Source organism: Mirounga leonina, unplaced genomic scaffold (genome assembly GCF_011800145.1).
Source record: "Mirounga leonina isolate KUSES-001 unplaced genomic scaffold, KU_Mleo_1.0 Mir_128, whole genome shotgun sequence".
NCBI classification, from domain to species: Eukaryota; Metazoa; Chordata; class Mammalia; order Carnivora; family Phocidae; genus Mirounga; species Mirounga leonina.
Window position 1 is genome coordinate 20,391,926 of NW_023270320.1, and position 22,722 is coordinate 20,414,647.

General features: G+C 40.9%; 1 protein-coding gene across 1 annotated transcript in view; it reads right to left on the bottom strand.

Annotated features, from left to right (window-relative positions):
- Positions 1 to 987: 987 nt before the first annotated feature.
- Positions 988 to 22,722, bottom strand: part of MTMR7 (myotubularin related protein 7) — a 67,203-nt gene continuing 45,468 nt past the window's right edge. The window contains exons 8-14 of the mRNA XM_035003833.1: positions 13,230 to 13,339; positions 11,754 to 11,879; positions 9,911 to 9,960; positions 8,414 to 8,614; positions 7,002 to 7,142; positions 5,346 to 5,472; positions 988 to 2,106 (exon numbers count right to left, since the gene is read on the bottom strand). Coding sequence (XP_034859724.1) covers positions 1,744 to 2,106; positions 5,346 to 5,472; positions 7,002 to 7,142; positions 8,414 to 8,614; positions 9,911 to 9,960; positions 11,754 to 11,879; positions 13,230 to 13,339 — 1,118 coding nt within the window. The 3' untranslated portion in view covers positions 988 to 1,743. The remainder of the gene's footprint in view (positions 2,107 to 5,345; positions 5,473 to 7,001; positions 7,143 to 8,413; positions 8,615 to 9,910; positions 9,961 to 11,753; positions 11,880 to 13,229; positions 13,340 to 22,722) is intronic.

A 22,722-nucleotide genomic window follows, 5' to 3' on the forward strand; every position in this document is an offset into this window, starting at 1 on the left:
GTGGGTGGGAGGCTGGATGTCACCCATGGGCTCTCCCCCTAGAGGAACGGTAGGCTCAAGGGGGAATCTCTCCATGTAGTACTGAGCCAGCCTGGGGGAGGGGCAATGTGGTCAGCATGTAGCTGTCCCTCTTACCCTTCTAATGCAGTCTGTCTTGGTCTCTCTTGTGTTGGGGGGGGCCTTAGCCTCACTCCTGAGCGCTCTAGGATCCTCTCAGTGGTATCTTGTCCATGAACAGTTGTTAGTCTTCTTGTGAAGGGGGGCAAAGTCAGAAACAACCTCTGTCACCATGTTGGTGATATTATTCCTCTTCCCTCTCTTACCTTATTCCCATTTCAGCAAAATTTAATACCTTATTTAACAAATTTAACCTATTCAAAATACTGATGTAGGGGTGCCTGGGTGGCTTAGTCAGTTTAGCATATGACTCTTGATTTCGGCACAGGTCATAGTCTCAGGGTTGTGAGATTGGGCCCCATGTCAGGCTCCGTGAGCAGCAGGGAGTCTGCCTGAGATTCTCTCTCTCCCCCACCCTCCCCTCATTTGATTATAAAAGTGGGCCCTTTACATTCTAGAATGTAATGATAATTAAAAACCAGGCAGTTGTAAATGTTATTTATCTCTGTCTAAACTTTCTCCACTAAGTTTCTTCAGATCAAAAGTTTATAATCAAACTCTTTTCAGAACTTTCAGCAGTCAGTGGTTACTAATGTTAAGTCATATTAACCAGTTACACAGTTTCTAAAACAATAGGTGGTAAAACTTATTCTATTGTTAAATAGACAGGACAACCAAATTCTCTAGTTTTTAACTGGTGTTCTTCCTTATCAAAATGTTACACTGCTAACTTTGTTATACTAAATGCATCAGGCTGGTGGTTGGCCCACACTGTAGTGGTAATGCAATCTCTGGAATAGTAATAAAAGGTTATTTTAAAATGCTATGTTTTATAACATTTATAATTTAAACTGTTATATTTAATATGATCTGAATTCATATTTTAAGAACCAAAGAGTAAATGTTGCTTCTATTTTATTAGGTATTAGACCCGTGTTAGAGAAGAAGTGAATTATAATGTTTCAGCGTTTTTTAAATGATGAGATTCCAGAAAAAGGAAACAAGATTATAATAACAATTCAAAATATATTATTTAAGGAAAAGTTAAAGTGATCATTAAACCTGAAAGATAAGCTCAAGCAATTACAAAGCTCCTCAGTTAGAGACACATCTGCCAACCAAAAGGGGTGCGTTTCCACAGTGTACTCTGTCACTAGAAATACTGGTAACAGGATGGAAGGCAATGTCAAATATTCTAGAAAACAAAATATGTATCTGGAAGTGAAATACAGGGAAAGACTGAAGATAACAGGTTTGAGGGGAGAAGGAGTCGGGGCACCTTTTGAGCAGATGCATGCTATGACAAGGAAGATTTGCAATGATAACTCAGGTGATGGAAGAGGTCAGCACTACGTAGTGAACAAAACTTTCAGAGTCTAGAACAACATTTAAAACGGGGAATTTTCCGTTTATATATGTTTGATAAAAGAAATGGCTACTTCCTGTTCTTCAACATCTGAAGAAACTAAGAGTTGGGCTGTTCTTTCCCTTTTCATTGCTACATTTTACAATTCTCAATGACACGTGCCATTTCTTGAATTACTTTTTATTTTAAATTGCACTGCTCCCTTATTTTTGGAAAGCGTTTCTTGTGTGTCCTTTATTTTGGATCCGCACAGGGGAACTTCAGGCGGTGAGAGACACCGCTTCATCCGAGTCACGGTCCTTGCCACTGTCTTCACTGGGTGCACACTCCCCACCACTTGGGGACCGGCAGCTCAAATCCTCCACCCCAGACTCCTGATCACTGTTGGCCGACAGATCTGGATCTGAGCTTTTCAAATTGTCTTGGGGTAGAATGAGAGCAGAATCCTCATCACCTTGGGAAGGGCTCCTGGATGGAAATGATTTCGTATTTCCACTGTAATCCTGAGGAGTGTTGGCTGTGCTGTTGTCTGAGGTGGAAAACCCTGAGTGTTTGCTGGGCTCACTCTGCTTACTCTTCACTTTAGTGTGATTCAACTGGACTTTTTGAATTTTTTCCAGCCTCTAAAAAAAACCGGAAACATAAATAATTTAGCATTTATTACTTTCCAGCTGAGTATAATGTTAAGAACATGGGATTTAAGTGGACATGGGTTCAAAGCTAGATTTTATGACCTTGGACAAAACAGATTCTCCGAGACTTGGTTTCTTCATCTCTAATTAAGGAAGGTAATACCTGCCTTAGTATATAGATTTTCTGTAAAATGCACAAAAAACAAGCAAAAAACAAAAAAAACTATGTAAAGCACCTGGCAATCAGGAGTCATCCTTCTTTCTATACCTGTAAGGTTTTACATAATGATTTTCATCCTGTGAACTCAAAATACATTTTTTTTTAACATCAGGAATGAGGTGTTTATTATCTAAGTTTATAAATTAAGATATAAGTCAATTACCATAAACTGCCCCCCCCAAATATACAATTCGTTGGTTTTAGTATAGTCACAAGGTTACACAACAATTAACTACTACCTAATTCCAAAATATTTTCATCCCCAAAGAAAACCCCATATCCATTAGTAGTTACTCCCCATTCCCCCTTCCGACAGCCCTGGCAACCACTAAGTTACTTTCTAGCTCTATGGATTTGCCTAGTCTGAACATTTCCTATAAATGGAATCATAAACCATGTGTTTTTTCATGTCTGGCTTCTTTTCCCTTAGTTTATGTTCTTGGGGTTCATCCACAATGTAGCATGTATCAATACTTCATTCCTTTTTATGACTAAATAATACTACATTGCATGAATATCCATATTTTATTTATCTCTTCATCAGATGATGGACATTTGGGTTGTTCAAAATACATTTTACCAGATTTCATCCTTTGGCATCAGCAAGGGAGGTGTTAAAAGATCAAGTATTACCTAATCATTTCAAAAGCATTCACCCTAAGTTGTTGTGTGCAAAGAGCATTGTACTGGGCAATATAAGTAACAGAGATAAATACAGATCCAGCCATAAGGAACTTGGAGTATGGAGGCAGAATTCAGGTAATGTAAGAATTTGGAAGAGGTCAAAATAATTTAAGAGGGCAGGTGGGATGGCTAGAGGGAAGAGATCTGAATAAGCTTCAGGAATGAAGGAGCATTTTAACAGGACTGTGAAGGAATTAAACTGGGGGGGTGCTGGTGATGGTTAGAGCATTTATGGCAGGAGGGACAGTGAGAAGAAAAACACAAAAGTAGGAAGAGGTCATTGTGTACAAGAAGCAGAGAACAGTTAAATTTGAGCAAGGGCAACAACATGGATGGAACTAGAAGGTATTTTGCTAAGCAAAATAAGTCAATCAGAGAAAGACAATTATCATAGGATCTCACTCATATGTGGAATTTAAGAAACAAGGCAGAGCATCATAGGGGAAGAAAGGAAAAAACAAAGTAAGACAAAACCAGAGAGGGAGATAAACCTTAAGAGACTCAATCTTAGGAAACAAACTGAGGGTTGCTGGAGGGGAAGGGGTCAGGGGGTGATGGACAGTGGGGAGGGTATGTATTGTAATGAGCACTAGGTAGTATATAAGACCCAGAATCACAGACCTGTACCCCTGAAACAAATAATACATTATATGTTAGTTAAATAAAAAATTTTTAAATTTGAGCAAGGACAATAGTAGAGAATAAAGCTGAAAGGACTGATTACTGAATTATGGGAAAATTTAAATGCCAGACTAAGGGGTTCTGACTTTGTTATAAAGGAAAAAGAGCCAATGTCTTTTAATTAAGGTTTTTCTAAGTAAATTTTTTTTTTCATTTTTAGTATTTTAACAAAAAGAATATTGGAGCAGACCAGGAGAATCCTAAGCTTTTCATAAAGCTTGGGTACCTTTAGGAAGAGGAAATAAAACTGGCCTACTGATGTTGTGAGTGGACTTAAAAATGGCAAAAATCATAGAGGCTTTTACACCAGAGCTCCGGAATCCTAAAAACCTAACCTTTGCTTCATTTCAGTTGTCTCTGTGTTCAAGGTCTGTCAGCCCTGGAGGAAATTCACAATCATTGTGGAGCTCGAAAGATTCTCCATCAGAATCTCTGGGCTTAGAGCCCTGGTAGTAGGATTTTTTGTGAGGTGATTTTGATGCACAAAAACTATTTCTCCAGTCATGTAAACTTAAGGTCGAGCTCTCCATACAGGATCAAAGATGGTTTGTTTCACCCTTGCAGATTTATAATAGATTAAGATTTATGCTTGATTTCAAAAATTCTCAAAACCAACAGTTTACTAGTGACAGAATTTGTTTCATCCATCTGGCTCCTGTATGGACTTGAGTGTGCAACCCTAGACCTAAGTTCTTCTGTGGTACTTCTATCTTGAAAGGTGATGTTTCCTGGTAATGTTATGGGAACAACCAGAGAAGTCAGCCTCACCAGCTACCTCTACATGACTATATTGGTGGGGTCCCTGAACCATAGTGCATGTCCCTCAGGCCATCATTCTCAGGGGTGACTATCAATTAGTAAAGGAGTAGACTTTGTTGGAACTCGTCTTGTGATAATTTCGTCAACTTTCATTTCATTAGACATTACCAATCTACACCACATATGATCTTAGGAGCGGGGAGAAAAGGCCTTTCATCTTATTTTAATATTTAGTCTCAATTCAGAATTCTGGTCCAGACCACAGGAATTGGTTGCCAGTTCTTGAGCAAGTGAATGACCTGATGATGCCATGGAGTTTTAAGATGAGTGAAGCAGAATGAAGCAAAGAATCCAAGTGGTTTTAGTGAGCAACTAAACCAGTGGTATCACTGGAAACAAAGTTATATAATTAGCAAAAATATGTATATTATAACCTTCCTGGCCAATTACTGGGAAATTATAAAAGCCAAAAATTAGGCTGTTGCTAAGTTGGTCTCAGTTATTACCATTCATAGGCTAATGTAATAATAATATTCTAAAAAGTAGAGAAAATTTTACCACATGTGCATATATCTGATTTTGTTCTTTCACTCTGAATCCCATTTTTTAATGTACCTTTCAGAAAGAATTTTAGTTCTCTCAAATAACAGTAATAAATAAAACCTGACCTATTATAGGAATAACCAACAAGTTCAGCAAACCATGTGAGTGAGCCCCGAGCCAGATATCTAGGTGGGGTTCTGTTTCAGGTTATCCACTTAGCTAAAAATATGAAATGGCTATGTTGCTGCGTTCACATATCCTGAGTCATGAGAGGTGTTCATGGAACAGTGGTTGTCAAGAAATAAGCATCAAAAAGAGACGAATAAGAACGAGCGTGTCTTACTTCTTCCAGGGCCTCTAGTTCTTCCTGCAGCTGCTGGGTCTCCTCCTTCACTGCCATAAGGTAATCCGTAACAGACTGTCGGGGCTGCAGTCCCTTTTCAAAGCGATTGTACATCCCATTCCAAAACCTGCAAAAGATGGCAGAGCTTTAGGATACTGCCATAGCAGTCTGTAAATTCACTCCCTCAAGTCTTCTAAGGTATCTATAATGCCGGAGTCCCAAAGTCCTAATGATCACGAATTATGGGCTCAAAGACGACACTTACTTAAGGTAATGATTTCATGTTGATGTTCTCTTTTTCTTGGGTCAGTAAAGTTCTTTCAGGAGGATAAATTCATGGTGAGTCTACTTGTACATATGGTCCTGAAATAAGAAGGCCTGTATCTTTCTAAAGTAGACCGAAGTAGCCATATTACCATATTCTTTTTTCTTTTTAAGAAAATGGCTCTTAGTTTTGAAGTAAACTTGGAAAATTAGTGATTATATTAACATTTAGAATCTCTCAGTTGCAGATTTGAGGGTTTTGGCTTGTCTTTTTTTTTTTTTAATCACAACCACCAAAAATTGACATTTCCGTTTGCAATAAATCTTTCTTCTTTTATCCTACACAATAAAGCATACTGGATTGCAAAGAATAAATAGTATTATCACAGGGATGTCTGTAGATCTATGCTTTACTTAGAAAAGTACTTTGAGGGCAGGGTTTTAGTATCATTTATTGTTTTATCCATAGTGCCTAGGATAGTGCTGGACCCTCTATAACATATTTGTTGACTGGCTATTACTAACAAATTAGGAGCAATACAATTGATTGCATTGTATCTCAACAGCTCTCAAAACTGCTGTTTTATGGCTTTTTTTTTTTTTTTTTCTTCAGTGTGACAGTAGTCTTTAAAATTCTGGGCAAATAATTAGATAGAAATAATTAAGAACAAAAGCAAATTGATGAGGGGAAAAAAAAACTATAGAGGAAGCCACTAAGCACTAAGTGTGTTTTCGGGGATGCATAGGGAGAAAGAATGTGGTTTCTCAGTTTGTTCTGTGTAAGTTTGTCTTTTTGCTGACCTCTGAGACATCCTTCACATCATACAACTTCCACATAGAGAAGCCAAAGGATAAAATATAACCTACATCTCTAATAGAATCTGTAGGATGCCACCCTGCTCTCCCCATCCCAATATATATACAGTCTTAAAAATAATTTATTTCCACAGGGAAATAGTTCCACTAGGCAGAGTTTCAGCAGAAAAAGAAGGTAAGCTAAGTCATGATCACTACCTAAACTTGTGATTCCACATTTAACTTACAAGACACTTGGTTTACCTGGTCCATCCTTTCCTCTATCCTTTCTTGCTTCCTTCCTTTCTTCTTCCCTCCCTCTCTGTTTTTTGGTTCTAATAATACTGGAACTTACATTTTTAAAGATCATTATTATAAAACATTGACTTCTAAGAATTCCATATGTAGGGGGAAGGAAGGGGAGAGGGGACACTGGCAAAAATACCGGATCAGGTATTTAAAGCATCCTCTTTTAGTGTGTTTTACATCCAAAAAAAAGCCTTAAGGCTCAGTGTTCATCTGCTTTGGCCTCCAGATAAACAGTGGCAGAATCTAGGTTCATAAGCATACTGAGTAAGGTCCTAGAGGTTTACATACTTGTACATGAAGTTGAATGGCGTTGAGGGGAGACAAAGGGTTCCCCAGGTCTGACTGTGATCAGCTCTAAATAGAGGATTCATATAGTCAGCCCGATTCTTCCACAGGTGAGCCCATAAAGAGTATGTTCTTTCTTGAATTCTGTTATAAAGAAAAGAAGCCTGAAAATGACCCATCTTGGTTCTTAGCAATTGTAGATATGTAATATTAAAACTGGAAAGGGACCAATAATTGTTAGATGAATATCCCATGTCCCTGTTCTGTAGCAGGGAAATTTACAGTCTGTGTGTCCTCGTGATCTAGCAGAAGGGCACTGTAAGAGTCTCAACTTCTCTGCCATCTGAACTGGCCTGGACAAGATGTTTAATTCCTCTGAGTGTAAAACAAAACTTTATGTAATTTGGGGGAAATTTTTCCCCAAATAATCACTGAAATTTTATTATTTGCTAGGTAGTATTTAAATGCTTCACCTGTTTTCTCTGATCCAGCCCTCACTGAACTCCTACGAGATCTGTCCATTGTACAGGTGAGGAAACCGAGGCTAAGAGAGATTGAGCAGTTTCTCTCAAAGTCACATAGTCACAAAGACACATAGTGAGTGGAATAGCCAGGATTCAAAGGCAAGCAGACACCATTAAAGTGATGGGTCTGTCACAGCAAAGCACAAAACTGTCTAGGAAAAGAGGTGAGCTTGAAGGAAGCACTCTGCTGCTTTTCATCATTTACCATTTAGCAGGAATCACACTTGAAGTTCGTGAGAGAAAACAAACTAGTATGCACCTGAAAAAGCCATTTTCTTTCTGTTCAGACTATATAAAACCAGTAAAGTCCATTTTACTTGAACTGATCATTTCCAGAATTAAATCTGGTATCATATACACCAGAGTTAAAATCATTTTATGAACATTTCAAAACTGTTCTCTCATTGCAATTCATAAAGCACTTTGCTGTTCAGTTTTTGACTTAGCAATTTATTTTAAATTCTACATTTCACTGACTTTCCTCCTGGTTAAAAACAACACAGTTTTAATCTGAGTAAAAGAATGACTGGAGTTTCGAATTTGCTTTCCCAGTTAGATTTGCAGTTCTTACTCGGAGAGTATATCCACTGAAGATGTCTAACTTTTTCCTTTTAAGTACAAAAATTGCTTCCTCTGACTCCAGGAAGTTTCCTTTCAATGTGAGTGCATCAAGTCTGCCACCCTGTCTGTGGATGTCAGTGGGGCAAATGAGCTTGTGTCTATCTTTGTCACTGACATTAAACCGTTTATGAAGTGATGTCAGGAAAAAGAAAATAACTTTCATCTGCCAGTATCGCTACGTGGCTAAAATAGTCTCCAGAATTTTAAAATGTCATCTGAAATTCTCAATCACAAAATCCTTAGATAAAAATTAAACAGGAAAACACTTACTTGAGCTCTTGTCGCTCCTTTTGGCTATTACATAAGAAGTTTCCAAACTGGCAGGAATAAATGTGATGTTGAATGTGAATCAGAAATCTCTCATTGAACTCAAAGGCACAGGGAAATTGTTCCATTAGCTGCCAGACACACTCAATGAACTGATCAATAACTGGAGAGATTTCTTTTGGATCACCATCTAGATTGCCATATCTATACAACAAAATATTAAGAGACTTTATAGGAAGTTGAGGTTTTTTATTTACAAAGCTATAAATGCAAAAGCCCTAGTTTACATACAAGAAGACCTAATTTCTAGACAAACCTTATAAACCTGGGGTGCAGAAGTGGAAAAAATTAACTTCTTAAATTCCACTTTCAAGAGAAACTGTACTGAAGGTCTGGCTAGAAAAGGGACGTACAGTTACAAAAGAAAGCATCAGTGCAAGAGAGAAAATTCAAGGAAACTTGCCATGGCAAAAGAACATTCTTTTTTTTTAAGAGCATTCTTTAATTCAAGTTGTAAAAGTACATTCGCGACTTTTGAAGTAAATCTTCCGCTTTTTTAATAGAGCATTCTTTAATTCAAGTTTCCCAAAAGTACTTCAGGACTTTTGAAATAAATCTTCCACTTTATTTAATTAGCAATTTGTGGGAGTGTTAAGAGTTTTTCGCTTTTGCACTGTTTTGTTGGAAGGGAAGAGGAAGAAAGACAACTTGAAAAAAAATGTGGTTTCCTAAGTTTCTCAGGATATTTTTAGAGCAATGTTAAAACCTGTCCCATAATTTATTTTCCATGTGACAATTCCCATACTCCCAGACTCCCATACCTTTATATCTCCCATCTTTGTTTTTCAAGAGTACATCAGAAGCTTCTCCCTCACATTTGTATTGATTTTTTTAAGTAGGTTCCATGCCCAGCATGAAGCCCAACATGGGCTTGAACTCACAACCCTGAGATCAAGACCCAAGCCAAGATCAAGAATCAGATGCTCGACTGACTGAGCAACCCAGGCACCCCTTGTATTGATTTTTAAATGAAGACTGCCTAGTCCTTTACACTATCATGTGAATTTTAGAATCCAAAAGGGTTATTTGGGTGCCATCAAATTCAAAATAACAATATAGAACCTCATCTGCTCAGCAATGGATGACCAACTTTAGGAATAGAAATGAGTAAAGATCAGTTTAGAGTTCTTCCAAGAACTTCTTCTCAGAAGTTTCAGTTCCACTCAACTTGGTAGCTTTAAAAAGGGTTTCCTCGTGAAACAATTATATAGCTAGTCTTTGTCCATTTCCACATTCTTTCTGTCCATTATCCTCTATCTCAGAGATACTGCTGCCACTAGATGGTAGAACTTCATGATACAATGTATACAACAAAACTTTAACTTTTTGAATAAGATACACAAAATAAGGCTATTTTCCCCACTAAATTGAAAACTTCAGAAACAGAGTTTTTTTTGTCCTACACATTCAAAACAACAGATTTTTAAGTATTTTTTTTACCTGTGATTAAACTTATGACCAAAGGAAATCCAGTCCTTTTCAATTAATACCTATACGAAAAAGAATATAAATATCATGGAGAGAAGAAAACAAGGAAAAATAAGAGACCCCAACCAACAATGTTGAAGGATTCAAAGGATCTTGGAGAAGTCACTATCCTCAGGTAGTGCAGATGAATGCACACTCATTGTCCACCAACACAGATGGGTAGCAGAAGGGCAAGCTGAAGGTCATCCACAGGAAAAATAAGTGGGAATGGATATTTGAAAACGTAATAGCAGCACCCACTGAGTGTTTTCTAGAAACACTGTTCATAGTGCTTCATATATAATCTCATTTCACTGTGGGACAAGTATGATCACTCATTTTGCAGAAGGGGAAACTGAAAAAGAGGTTAAATACTTCTAAGATCACGCTACTAAGAAGTGGTTGATGCTACCTCATAACCTAGTTCTTTCTACACCAAAGCCCATCTCTTAACCAACAGGTCTCAGGGTAATATCAAATACCAACCTTTTTACAAGAACAATTAGGAGTATATTCCTGTGATCTTTACTACACATTAGAAAAATCCTAAAATGACAGGTGTTGGGGACATGATAGAGGAGTTTCAGCCCTGCTTTGGAGTTGGGGTAACATAAGTTTACAATCTCAAATTATCTGGATTTTAAAAAGAATCAAGTAATACAGACCGATCCCATCGCTATCACCAGTGCTCTAAAATGGCCAGAGATTTCCCTTAAAAAATATGGAGTGGTTGAAGTTTGCCCTTGACAACACGTAAATTTAATGGGGCAGAATCAAAAAGAATCCATGGTGGTAGAGGATGGTATGAAGGAATGTGTGAGCCAGAAACCCTCCAGTCTCCAAATGGAAAGGAAGGAACCCTAACCTCAGTCCAGGGGAGGGGTCTGAAGCTGGAGGATCACTCTGATGTCTCAATGCTATCACGGGGAATTGGAAGTTCTCTGACACTTTCCAAAAAAGGAGAAAAAGAAAAAGCCCATAAAGGAAACCTGCCTCTGCCTCTCCTCTCTTGTACCCAGAGTGTCAGCTGATCTTTCTCGGTGAAGGCGATCGAGCAGTAGAGATAGCCCATTCAGGCTCCTCTGTCAGCATCTATCCCTAGCATGGATGCAGGATCCACTGAAGCACTTTCTACCAAATCATGGTGCCAGAGGCAAGAACCAGGAACCACTTAGGAAGCCCCTCCAGTCATGTTAGGAACAGGGCTCCAGCTTGGCCAGAACTTCACCATCCCAGTAACTACACAAATATTCTGCAGGTGGAAGGAACACGTTGCACTGTGATGCACACCTAAAAGGTGAAAATCTAGGAAAGGATGTGCTCATAATTTCAACAGAGAGCACAGAAACACTGAAATTTCAGTACTCTCAGCTATAGTTGTGAAGGACTACCTAAAAAAATCAAAGTAGTAAAAAGTTTTTCCTCTCAAGGACTTTGCATGCAGAGGACAGAAAATTTTTTCTCCAAATATTTTTTCCTGAAAAATGTTTCCTACCACATGTTCACATGCTACCTCAAACTTGATTTATGAGCGAATAATGTATAAAATTCACTATTTTACAGACTACTGAATATATTTTATATTTGCCCCCAAATTCACATTTAATAATTAGCACTAATTTGAATTGGTTCCAATATCCCAGAAATTCACTTCTTTACTCCAAGACCATTTTCTACCTCTTCCCCTTTAATCTTGCTGATCTACTAAGAGAAAAATAACAGAGAGAGGGAAAAACAAGTTGCCAACAGTTGCCGAAAGGGAGGTCCATTTTGTTCAAGGCCCTGCGTGGGGCAGAAGCCCGGCGGCCGCACTCACCATAAAGCCCCTCAGAGTCCGGTAATGCGGATCCAGCAGGAGGCCGGCCACTGAGCACGCTTGGGCAGTCCTGTCCCAGCCGTCCGAGCAGTGAACAAGCACGCTCGCCCCTTCCTCTGAAACTGCCTAACAAACACAGGACCAGCAAAGAGTCAGAAAGAATGGCTAACAAAAAGGAAAAACGTCTCCTCAGACCTAGGTTTGGTTTTTATACCTATAGAAAGAAAAGGGGGAGAAAATAATAATAATTAAAAAAAACATAACCGAAAACAGCTAATTGAGTGTTTCGTGCCCCATCCAGTTAGGGTAGAGCCAAGGAGTCATATGATGCTGGCAACCAAAACTTTTCCTTCCCATTATACCCAGGAGCCACCCCAGACCACTGCAACTACGTATACGTGCTACGCTTCCTGAGCACCTCCAACCCTCCCGTCGGGGTTCGTAAGACCTTTCCAATATTGAAATTCTGCAGCTGCTACTGGTCTCAATCATTTCCAAAAAGGGAAAGACACAAAAATTATATGTAGTAAAACTATGAAATTAGAGATAAAAGGATAGGCGTCAAGTAATGGATCCTGGGGTAGGGGAAGGAAGAGAAAATAAGGTAAAAATTATAGCAGGGAGTCTCAAAAGAATTTCTGTCTGCTACTGCAAATGCACACAATTTTTAGCTGAGTGTTCTGGCAGGAAACATAAACTGGGAGACATAGTAGAGATTGCAACATAGCACTTTCACTACCAGAAATCCTATTTATTATTTATTCACTTTCTGTGTCCCATACCAGAATGCAAGCTCTTGTGAGAGAAGAGACTTGATCTGGTTTATTTGGCATTGCCTGCTCTGCACTTACAAAAGTGCCTTGCACTAAATAAATACTTGGTAAATAAGTGAATTATCTAATAAAGGGGAGCATACCATATCCTCAGAAAAGACATGGTTGTCTTTAGGTATAAATCTGAGAGGGATTTATAAAAACAAACAGAACCAACAAAAAACACTGAGAAAATAGATAATGCATCTAAAACCTGCTTACATGAAAGTCACAGCAAGGTTGTTCCCGTGGCAGAAGGGAACCTACCTACCAGGTCTGGAAACATGACTTGTTTACGCCATCATGGCAAAGAAGTTGCGGTTTACTAAGATGGAAGACCGGCCTTGGTTACTGAAGTGTCACACATTTGGATGTATGTACTCTCCAGTAAAAAATTCTTTCCTCCATTTAGGGCCAGGCCTACCCGAAGAGAGAATACTCTGAAAATGTTTTACCGTTTACCGCTGTGCCGCCACCCTATCAACGAGCACTGTCCTCTCTTTCGCAGCAGTCACATGTTAAGAGGCCAAACACGGTGGTCGGCAAAGCCAGCTCCCCACTGGGCGAGCCACAGCTTACTATGCGGCAGCCTCAGCAGATGGGGAGGAAACAGCCTCTCTGGTCTGAAGTCAGAGTTCGCTGGCAGCGCTGCCCTTACCCATACCTTCGCGATGAAGATCCCTGCATCCATGATGGCCTTGATGTGCCTTAACCAGCCCGAGTTCTCCAGTCCCCACAGAAAGTCACTCATTGAGGGAGATTTCAGTTCACACACTGCAAGGTAAATCATGTGATGAAAGCAAACTTAAGACAATCTCTTACTTTATATATGCTCATGCTTGCAGGCAGTTTGTTCACGATTCCCTTCACCGCTGTATTTTCTGGAAGAAACTAAGTCAGGATATATGTCCATACTTACTAAAATTGATTCTACTGAACCACTTCAAATGAGGCTCTTCTACCTTCTCTGGTCCTAGGGGATGCTGCATTTGTTCAGAAGTATTATGTTTGTAAGGTTTAAACTCCAATATTAATGAAAATCATGGACCACAGTAAAGGACCAGCAGAGAAGATCTATTTACCCTTCCAGCAAAGATTGGCAGTGGGCCATGAATGAGCGGGCTACAGAGGAAAGTTCTTGTAACGAACCCCAGCACCTGCCCAGTTACAACTCTGTAGCACCCAACCACTTCCGTTTAGGACCACTGTGAAAACACAAAACCACCATCCCAAACATCTCAGAAGGAAATGCTCCAACTCTCCTTGCCAACAACCCCCACCCACTGGGAGGAAAGCCTAGGAACTTAAAACTGAGATCCTGTCCTTCTGAACTGCTTCTCCAGCATCAAGTTAGGGGCTTTCCCTTTGACTGAAAATAAAGGTCAGCTAGAATCATAATATCTGTGTTTACACTCAAGCGGGTGTGTCAACACCTCTATATTATCACAAGCAATTTCAGCTCTAGAGCTTACTTTTAGTTAATGTAAAAGTTTTAGAGCTAGTGTTCTGACTACGTATCAGAAATAGACATTCCACAGTAAATGGGTTTTATACCTATGAAGTAGTTTTGAGGAATCCTGTAAGTCAATGACAAATAATGTTCCATACACGTTTCTGTTTGTTTGCTAAAGTATATTTTCTTGTATTCTGCGATGCTGTGATACACGCAGGGAGTAGGGAGCCCTTTCTCCTACTCCCAGCGCTGTCTGTCCCTAGCTCTACAGTCTTGCACAAGTCATTTCAACCTTTTTGAGCCTCGATCTCTTCATGTTTAAAATAGGCAAGGTGTACTAAACTATATCTAAGTGTCCTTCCAACGCTAAACTCCCAGATTCAACTTTGTTAACTCTTCCAAAATAGAGCGCAGTCGGTTAAGTGTCCAACTCTTGGTTTCAGCTCCAGCTCTCATCTCAGGGTCCTGTAATCAAGTCCCAAGCCCCCAGGTCCTGCCCTGCGCTCAGCGTGGAGTCTGTTGTCCCTCTCCCTCCTCCGCTCGTGCTCCCGTGCCTTCTCTCTCTCGCAAGTAAGGAAGTAAAATCTTAAAAAAAGAGAAAGGTATTGCACATTTGGAAAAGAGTAACTGTTAATTACAATATTTCTTAACTGTCTTTTCCTCAGACATGCCACATGAGAGGGTTCACTCTCTTTTTCCACAATATAAGAGCGACATTAAAACACACACACACATAAATTCGGAGTCATAGAGGACAGCAATGATGAAGAAAATAACACCAAAATTCCCAGCAAAAGGCCCTACTTAAGAAAACCGTATTATAAATGTGTTTAGGCAAAATCCCAAACTCTTGCTGAGCTGGAAGCACAGCTCCAGTGACCTAATAAGCAGCTAGAGAACTGAGTTCTCTCTGGCAGGGCTCTGACTCGCGAGCACTGTCCCTTTGTCTGAGGTTACAGTGCTACCCCCTCCCACTCACATCACACACTCTCCTGATAAAGCACATGCAGAACAATACGGGAAAGCTTTTTTCCCTTTGCTGAAGCTCAGGGAAAAATACACAGACTGATGCATAGAATCAACGGCTCTGTGGGTCAGCCCCGTGCCCCTCGGCACTCAGCAGCAGGGTGTTTGCAAGGTTCTGGTCTCCTTAGTCATGAAAACGTGTTAAGTTGTGAAATATTTGAACATATAAAAGGTTTTAAAATAATGTAACGGACACTCAGACTGGCCACAATTATTTCAGATCTCTCAAAGAAAAAAATGTTACAAAGTCCCATGTTCCTATGACATCCTGCTCTTCCGCCTGAAGTCTGTGAACATTGCCAGGCAGGGGTACGTCCCTTCACTACTTACTAGCTGTGTAATCTTGGACACTCTAATTAGCCTCTCTGTGCCTCAGTTTACTTGGGTGTAAAGTGGGGATAATAGCCCATCAGTTATTTTATATGTTGCTTTATAAGTTAGTCCTCATGACTATTAATTATCCTCATTCACACTTCTAGCCTTTGCAACTTGATTTTAGCCAACATTTTATTTTTGAGACTTCCATATTATGTAAGTAGATTTCACTCATTTGACAAGCATATAATATTCCACTCTATAAATATATGATTATCTATTTCCCTACTGTTGTTTCTTCTTTTTCAATATTTACCAACAGTGCCTCAAAAGACATCTGTCTACAATCTCCTTGTGGAAAATCCCCCTGTCCATGCATTTCAATAAGTGAAACGGGCTGGGTCAGAGGGTCCTAACCACATATTGCCAAACTGCTCTCCGAAGGAGTTGGCCCAGTCTGCATCCTCACCAACAGGGTGGGAGAATTCCTTTCTGGTAGTGCCAATGCTGTCAGTTTGGTCACCGTTATTTCTCTAAGGTGATTAATGCCAGTTTTTTGTTTTCATTTCTTCTACTGTCTGGATGAATCAGTTTTTTTCTGGATTCACTATGCACGCTTCCTTGCGTGCATGCGTATGTGCGTGCGTGTTGTCTCCGTCTTCCATGGTGGGCTTTCCTCAAGTGTGTGGTGATCTCTGTCCAATCATAGGTAAGCGCGGGGCACTAAAAGGTGTCTGGAAGTGCTGGGTGCACAAGCAAGTCTCTCAGCTGCAGGGCTTTGCTGCGTGACCTGTGGCTGGTGTGAGCCCCCAAACTCCAGGACCAGCAAGTCCTTTCTTGTGGGATGGCTGCAGGCCCCAGGGAGGGACTTTCAAACACCGGAGGGACTCATAGGACTGGCTGTCATTGTGCTCAGAGCAGAGCTGGAGGTGAACCACAGATAGTCTTCTCCCTTACTCTTACTTACTACCTCCTTTTTTGGCCTGGTATTTCCTGCCCATTCTTCCAGCTGTGCCTGCTCTCTGTGAGCCCAGAGTGTCTCTCGTCAACCTTTCCGGAGAGTTCCTCATCATCTTCCCTTGTGAAGGTGAGGGAAGAGGCTTCTCTGGGCAGCACAGGGGAGGGAGGAGGCTGGGTGTCTGAGGACAAACGTTCAACCAGTCCGCCTGTTTCAGAGGAAACTGATGCTTCATTCTGGAGCTTTCTGAGGGTCTGCAGGACTGTCTGGCTGGCTTCTATGTTTCTCACACACCCACCATAAATTTCAGCTTTTGTCTAGTCCATTACTCATGCATCCATTTTCCAGCATTGAAATTTTTGTTGCTGCCAACTCCTCTCCCATTCTCCCACTGTCTCACTCTTTTCTTCTCTTTCTTTTTTTTTATGCCACTTCCTTATCATTTTAGCAGGGGCCAGGGGAAGTGGATGAGTATATGCACCAGTATGCCAAGTATAACTGGAACAGGGATGATCAAATTTTGGGTCTGTGTGAGGCAGGACATGGAACGGAGATTCCCTGTATCAAACTGAGCCATTAAAAAAAAAAAAAAAATCCCCTTGTGGACTCAGGGTGATGACCAGGATGCCTGGACTCCACATGAGGAAAATAAAAATTTATCCTGAGAAAATAAAAAAAATTTTTTTTTTTAAATTTATCCCCAGGATGTTGAAACCCTAGGTCTAGTCTCATACGTGTTTGGGATCCAAAAGCATCTTTTCCTATGTGCAGGATTCCCTAGTTGAGAAATTACCATATTTGGCCTGGAGTCTTATGATACCTGGCAGAAAGAAGCAAACCAAAAAACTGCTCAGGAGCAACACTTGTGGAATCCCACAGAAAAATTGACTGAATAGAATAAAAAATTACAACACACCAAGAAACGGTATTCTCAAGTAAGAGCAAAGAGACAGAGAAAAAAAGATACAGGATTAGCACCCCCAAGAACATGATATACTAGAACAGTAATCTGAAGTGAAGTTTAATATACTTGAATTGGAGCAGGAGAATGGAAGGCTCCAACAGAATATAAAAAGGATCATTTTGCTGATGTGTTTGAGTTCACACTTCCAGCAGCCTGGGGAAAAAGTCACGTTAGCCCCTGCGGTGGGGCTGTATGGCCATCTCTGCTAATTCCCAGCCAGGATTCCCACACTGCCCTCTCCGGGGTGCCAGGTTAGCATTCAGCACAGCTATCTGCAGGCTATCTGGAAGGCAAAGGGACGCAGCCGTGTTTAACTCTGTAGAGCAGTGCGGACTCCCTCCTTTATGAACGTCAGGGAAGACAGTAAGTTGTTCTAGAAAGGAAATACAACCAGAGTAACTTTATAAAAAGCCTCAGCTGAAAAGGATACTTACACAATAATAATGTACACACTGAATAAGGAGCTAATCAAAGGAATGTGAAAGGTAGAGAGTGTATGAAAGCCATCATTCCTCCTCCATAGAGGGACACGGGCAGACCATACATAAAGGGGAAAAATGAAGCAACCACAGTGAACTCGGGTGACACTAGAAACCTGGAGGCCGAGGCCTAAGGTAAAAATAAGCGGTTACCCGAGAAGCAGGAACGGAAGTGGGCATAGTTGGGGAAGAGGACTGCGGTTTTGCTCTTGTTTTGGTTATAAACATAGAATTATTTGATTTTTTTAAAGACCCTCTATAATTGCAAGATTTTTTGAAAAATAAAAGCTAAATTTAAGCAATATCTGAAGGCTTCAGCCTTCCCTGAAGGCAATTCCCCCCTCTCTTTTCCCCTCCCCCTCCCCTTTCCTTCTGGGACCTGGAGAGTTCCTCTTCTTTCTTTTCTAACAGTTTTGTGATAGAATTTACTTACAGTGCAATTCAAAGTGTATGATGATTTTTAGTATATTCATGGAGTTGTGTATCCATCACCATATTCAATTCCAGAATGTTTTCATCACCCCTAAAAGAAACCCATTAGCAGTCACCCCCATTTTCCCTCCCCCCAGCCCTAGGCAACCACTCATCTACTTTCTTTCTGTATAGATTTGCATATTCCAGATACTTCATATAAAGTGAAGCATACAATATGTGGTTCATCCTGAGTGGCTTCTTCCCCTTAGTATAATGCAAGTTGCAGCATGTGAGTACTTCATTCCCTTTAAGGCCAAATATTTCACAGGACGGATACGCCCCATTTTTTACCCATTCATCAGCTGATGGGCATTTGGGTTATTTCTACTTCTGGGCTCTGATGAATAATGCTGCTATGAATATTCATGTACAAGTTCTACATGGAAGTATGTTTCATTTCTCATGGGGACATACCTAGGATTGAACTCGCTGGGTCACACGGTTTCACCGCTTGAGAAGCTACCAGAGGGGCTGTCTTCCTCAGCAGCTGCACCCGGTTATATCCCACGAGCAGTGCGTGAGGGTTCTGATGTCCCCACATCTGCACCAACGCTTGTTATCACTTGGCTTTTTGACTCCTGCCTCCCTAGTGGATGCGCAATGCTGTCTCACTGTGGTCTCCATTACCCGAGGGCTCATTCCTCGTCTTGCTTACAAGTTCAGTCATTCATTTAAGGAAATGTTTGCTATATTTATCTGGCATTTCTAGGTGTTCTTATCAGAGGGTGTTTCATATTTAATCTGACATCTTGGGAATTGGGAAGGCCTCCGTATTTCACTTAGATTTTAGTTTTATGTGAACTAACCTGCACACCTTAGTAATAATCGCAATTTGTGCAGGGACGACAGCACGTGGTACTGGTCAAGGCCATGGGCTTCAGAGTCCGATCCTCTGGCATTCAAATTCCAGCTCTGTGCCCCAACAATGCAACCTGGAGCTAGTTACCCAAGCCTTGATTTCCTCAAGCGTGCCATGGGGATAAAACACCTTCCTCAGAGCATTAATTGAAGGGTGAAATGAGATAATACATATACACTACGCCGGGAGATAGAAGATTCAGAAATGGTAGCTATGAAATATGCTTTATTATGTGTTCATCCAGTGTGGTGTCCTGACAGGAAGGAGATACAGACTCACTCACACCCGACCTCAAAGCTGAGGCTTAGAAAGGTCAGAACACAAAGTGATCAAGAGCAGGAGAGCCCAAGTCTTCTGACAAAGAAGCCTAGAGTTTCTGCCACCACACCACAGCTACCCTGGTGGGTTTAACTAGAAATAGTACTACTAGTAGTAATAATAATAGCAAAACTTAAATAGTACTTACCAGGTGCCAGACACTCCTCCAGGTGCTTCCCATACTATAGTTTTTTAATCCTCATGGCAATCATAGGAAGAAGGTACTATTATTATCCTTATTTTATGAAAGTGGAAGCCAATGCAAAGAGAGGTTAAGTAACTTGTCCAAGGTCACCGGCTGATAAGCAGTGAGGCTCAGATTCATTCTGGCTCCAAAGTCCGTGCTCTTAAGCAATGTCTATCGATCTCAGTTATATGATTTTTTTGTAATTCAAACACGGACCACTCTAAATGCTCCTTGCCTCCCACCTACTATCAGCTTATAGATTACACACTTGGTCACTCAAAACTGTACCATCCAGTGTGTCGCATGTGGCTGTTGAATATCTGAAATGGAGCAAGTCTGAACTGAGATACGCTGTGAGTGCAGAGTAGATCCCAAATGCCAAAGACTTAGTATCAAAAAAAGAATAAAAAATATCTCACGAATAGTTTTTGTAATGACTACATGTTGAAATGATAATATGTGGGATGTATCGAATTAAATTCAAACGTATTCTGAAAATCCACCCATTTCCTTGCACTTTTTTTGATGCAGCCACTAGAAAATGTAAAACTACAAATGTTGTCCCCACGTGTGACTTCCATTACACTTCTCTGGGATAGCAGCTATTTAGACTCTTCGAGGAAGATTAGCCTGATTAGCAGTCTTCCAGCATTTCTGCACATGTACCCTTGCAATAATGTTTTAAATTAGGTACGCTCTCGTGCACCCTGGAATAATACATCATAACAAGACTGAGGATGTGATAAAGGGTGTGTTTGTCTTTTGTAAAGTTGGCAAGAGGGCATTTAGGAGGGGAAATGGCCAAGGAGGGATGGCTTCCAGCCTGGGCCAAGGAACCTTCCAAGGCAGTTTTAGGAAGGAGAGTACCTCGAAGTTGATGCTGTGAAGCCAGCTAGCCAGGGTGCACTTCCTAAGTCTTCCCGCGAGCTCAGGGGTGTGTACCCAGTTGGAAGACAGACTGGATTCTGATGAAGGCAGAAGGACAGCCTCTAGGTAAAACTGGGCAGGCCCTGCTTCCCTTCCCAGTGACACGGCCCAGCAGTACCACTCGGCTCCTGCAGGGGGCAGGCTCGCCTCTGCCCGTGCACCCAGCGGTGGGAAGTGCCTGAAATTCCAGCACTCGCAGGGCCCTCTCGCCACTCCCTGGGCGCCTGCTGTTTGGTCTGTTTAACCCCAGGCCATGACCCAAAGTGTTCAACTTCATCCTAAAATACACACATTCCACCACGTAGAGTCTCAGGACTCCACTGATTCCTTTAAATCTTTCACAGATAACATGACCTTGCAAACAGTTTTGTTTTTTTTTCTTTTCACCAAATAGGCCAAACTTTCTGGTTGTTATTATAGGGCTTAGGGCTAGTTGGCATTCCTGTTTATTTCAAAAGGTCCAGGGAGCCTGAGGGATATCTTGGCATCCAAACCCTGAAGCTCAGCCGGAGAACAAATGATCCTTTTCACCTTCTCTTCCCACAAGGCATGGAAACGACAGCAAGTTTAAAAATAAGACACCAGGCTTTCCAGCTAACCTGGAGATGGTCTGTGCCAAAAGCAAGAGAGGAACAGACAGCTCCCAGAAACAGGGCCCTAAAATGTACTGCCAGAGAGAATGTTCCAGTGTTTCCCTCTTCATTTAGCTCACTCAGCAAGGAGACAAGCTGCTGTATCCCCTGCCAGGCCAACTCCTTTCTTCCCACACTGCGAATGGCTCCTTGTTGAACATTTCCGTTTTCAGGAACACTAAAGCTGGGTACGTTAAGTAAAATAACCTCACCAGGTTTTCAAGCAAGGTACCCACTTCAAGGGTGTTCTCCTGCTAAATGCTGAGCGGCCGGGTAAAAGCAAACAGCTCTGCAGATGATTAATACACACGGACAGATGGGGGAACACTTGAGACTCAAACAATCAGTGCCTGCATTTTTAAATCTAAAACTGGTGGGTTTGTTTGGATAAACTCAGGAAAAGGCAGAAATACTGATTTGTTCACTCTCGTTGCCAAACCCAAACCAATATTGACAAACCATTTTGCTGAACGAAGTTCATTTCAGCTGACATCAGAGACATATGCCACAGAGAGTTGTACTTACTTCGTGGGAGTTTAATGCCCAGGTCTAACAATATTTGTTTTACGTAAAAGGGCAACCATATCCCATAAAACATGTATAGATAACACCAAAAAAGGAAAAGACAGATAATTATAGGACATAAGGAAACAAAGAGGAAATAAGAAATTTACTTGGAAGAAAATAAGCCTTGGATGATCTTCTTTAGAGAGTTCCTAACACCAATCTCATTTCTTCGTGTACGGTTGCTGGGTGGGATGAGGGAGGATGCAAAGACAGTCTCCGTCTGAACCCCACGGGATCACTCTTTCTTGTCTCCTAAGACCTAAAGTTGAAGAGTTCATGGCCCTCCCTTAATTACCAGCCTGACAGCCACCTGAGTTCTGCTGATGTTTGATTTGTCCCTTTCCCATTTTGGAGTCAAAACGCCAAGCCCAATGAAATGATCTTCAAAGAACCGGTAAAAGGGTAATAATCTCCCTTCACTGAACATCCTAGCAGGTGAACCCATTGAAAGAGGACTTCATGATGGCCTGTGGCATGGAAAAGTTTTGTTAAACCTGTTTTATGGTCTGCTTTCTACTTAGAGCCCACCATGGTGACACAGAATAAACTTCTGAGCTCTGCACAAATTGTATTCCCTTTGTTAATGTTAGTGGTGTTGCTCCTCCCTCCCCAGGCCAAGCAACGTGGGCCCTCTTTATAGAGAACTCTACATTAACTAGAGAGCTTTGCATATTAGTTTCTCCACAGGACACCAACCAGATTAGTGACTATTCTTTAAAACAATTCCAGCCTTGTGCATGAGGTGCTATTTTCTGGAATCGCTATACAGTAATTCCCTGAAACCCATGGTTGTACAGCCTTGTTTTCTTTTAAAGAATTTGATGATCATATGAATTGGTAAGGTGCAATCAAGCCTCAATTTAGGAGCAGAGAAAACAGTATACACAAGTACACATGTGCATGAGTATGCGTGTGTCCAGCTACTGATAAGCGTGAAAGCGTGTATAGTCCGTGGATACACACATGAGCTCCAGTAATACTAATTACCATTGTCCTGA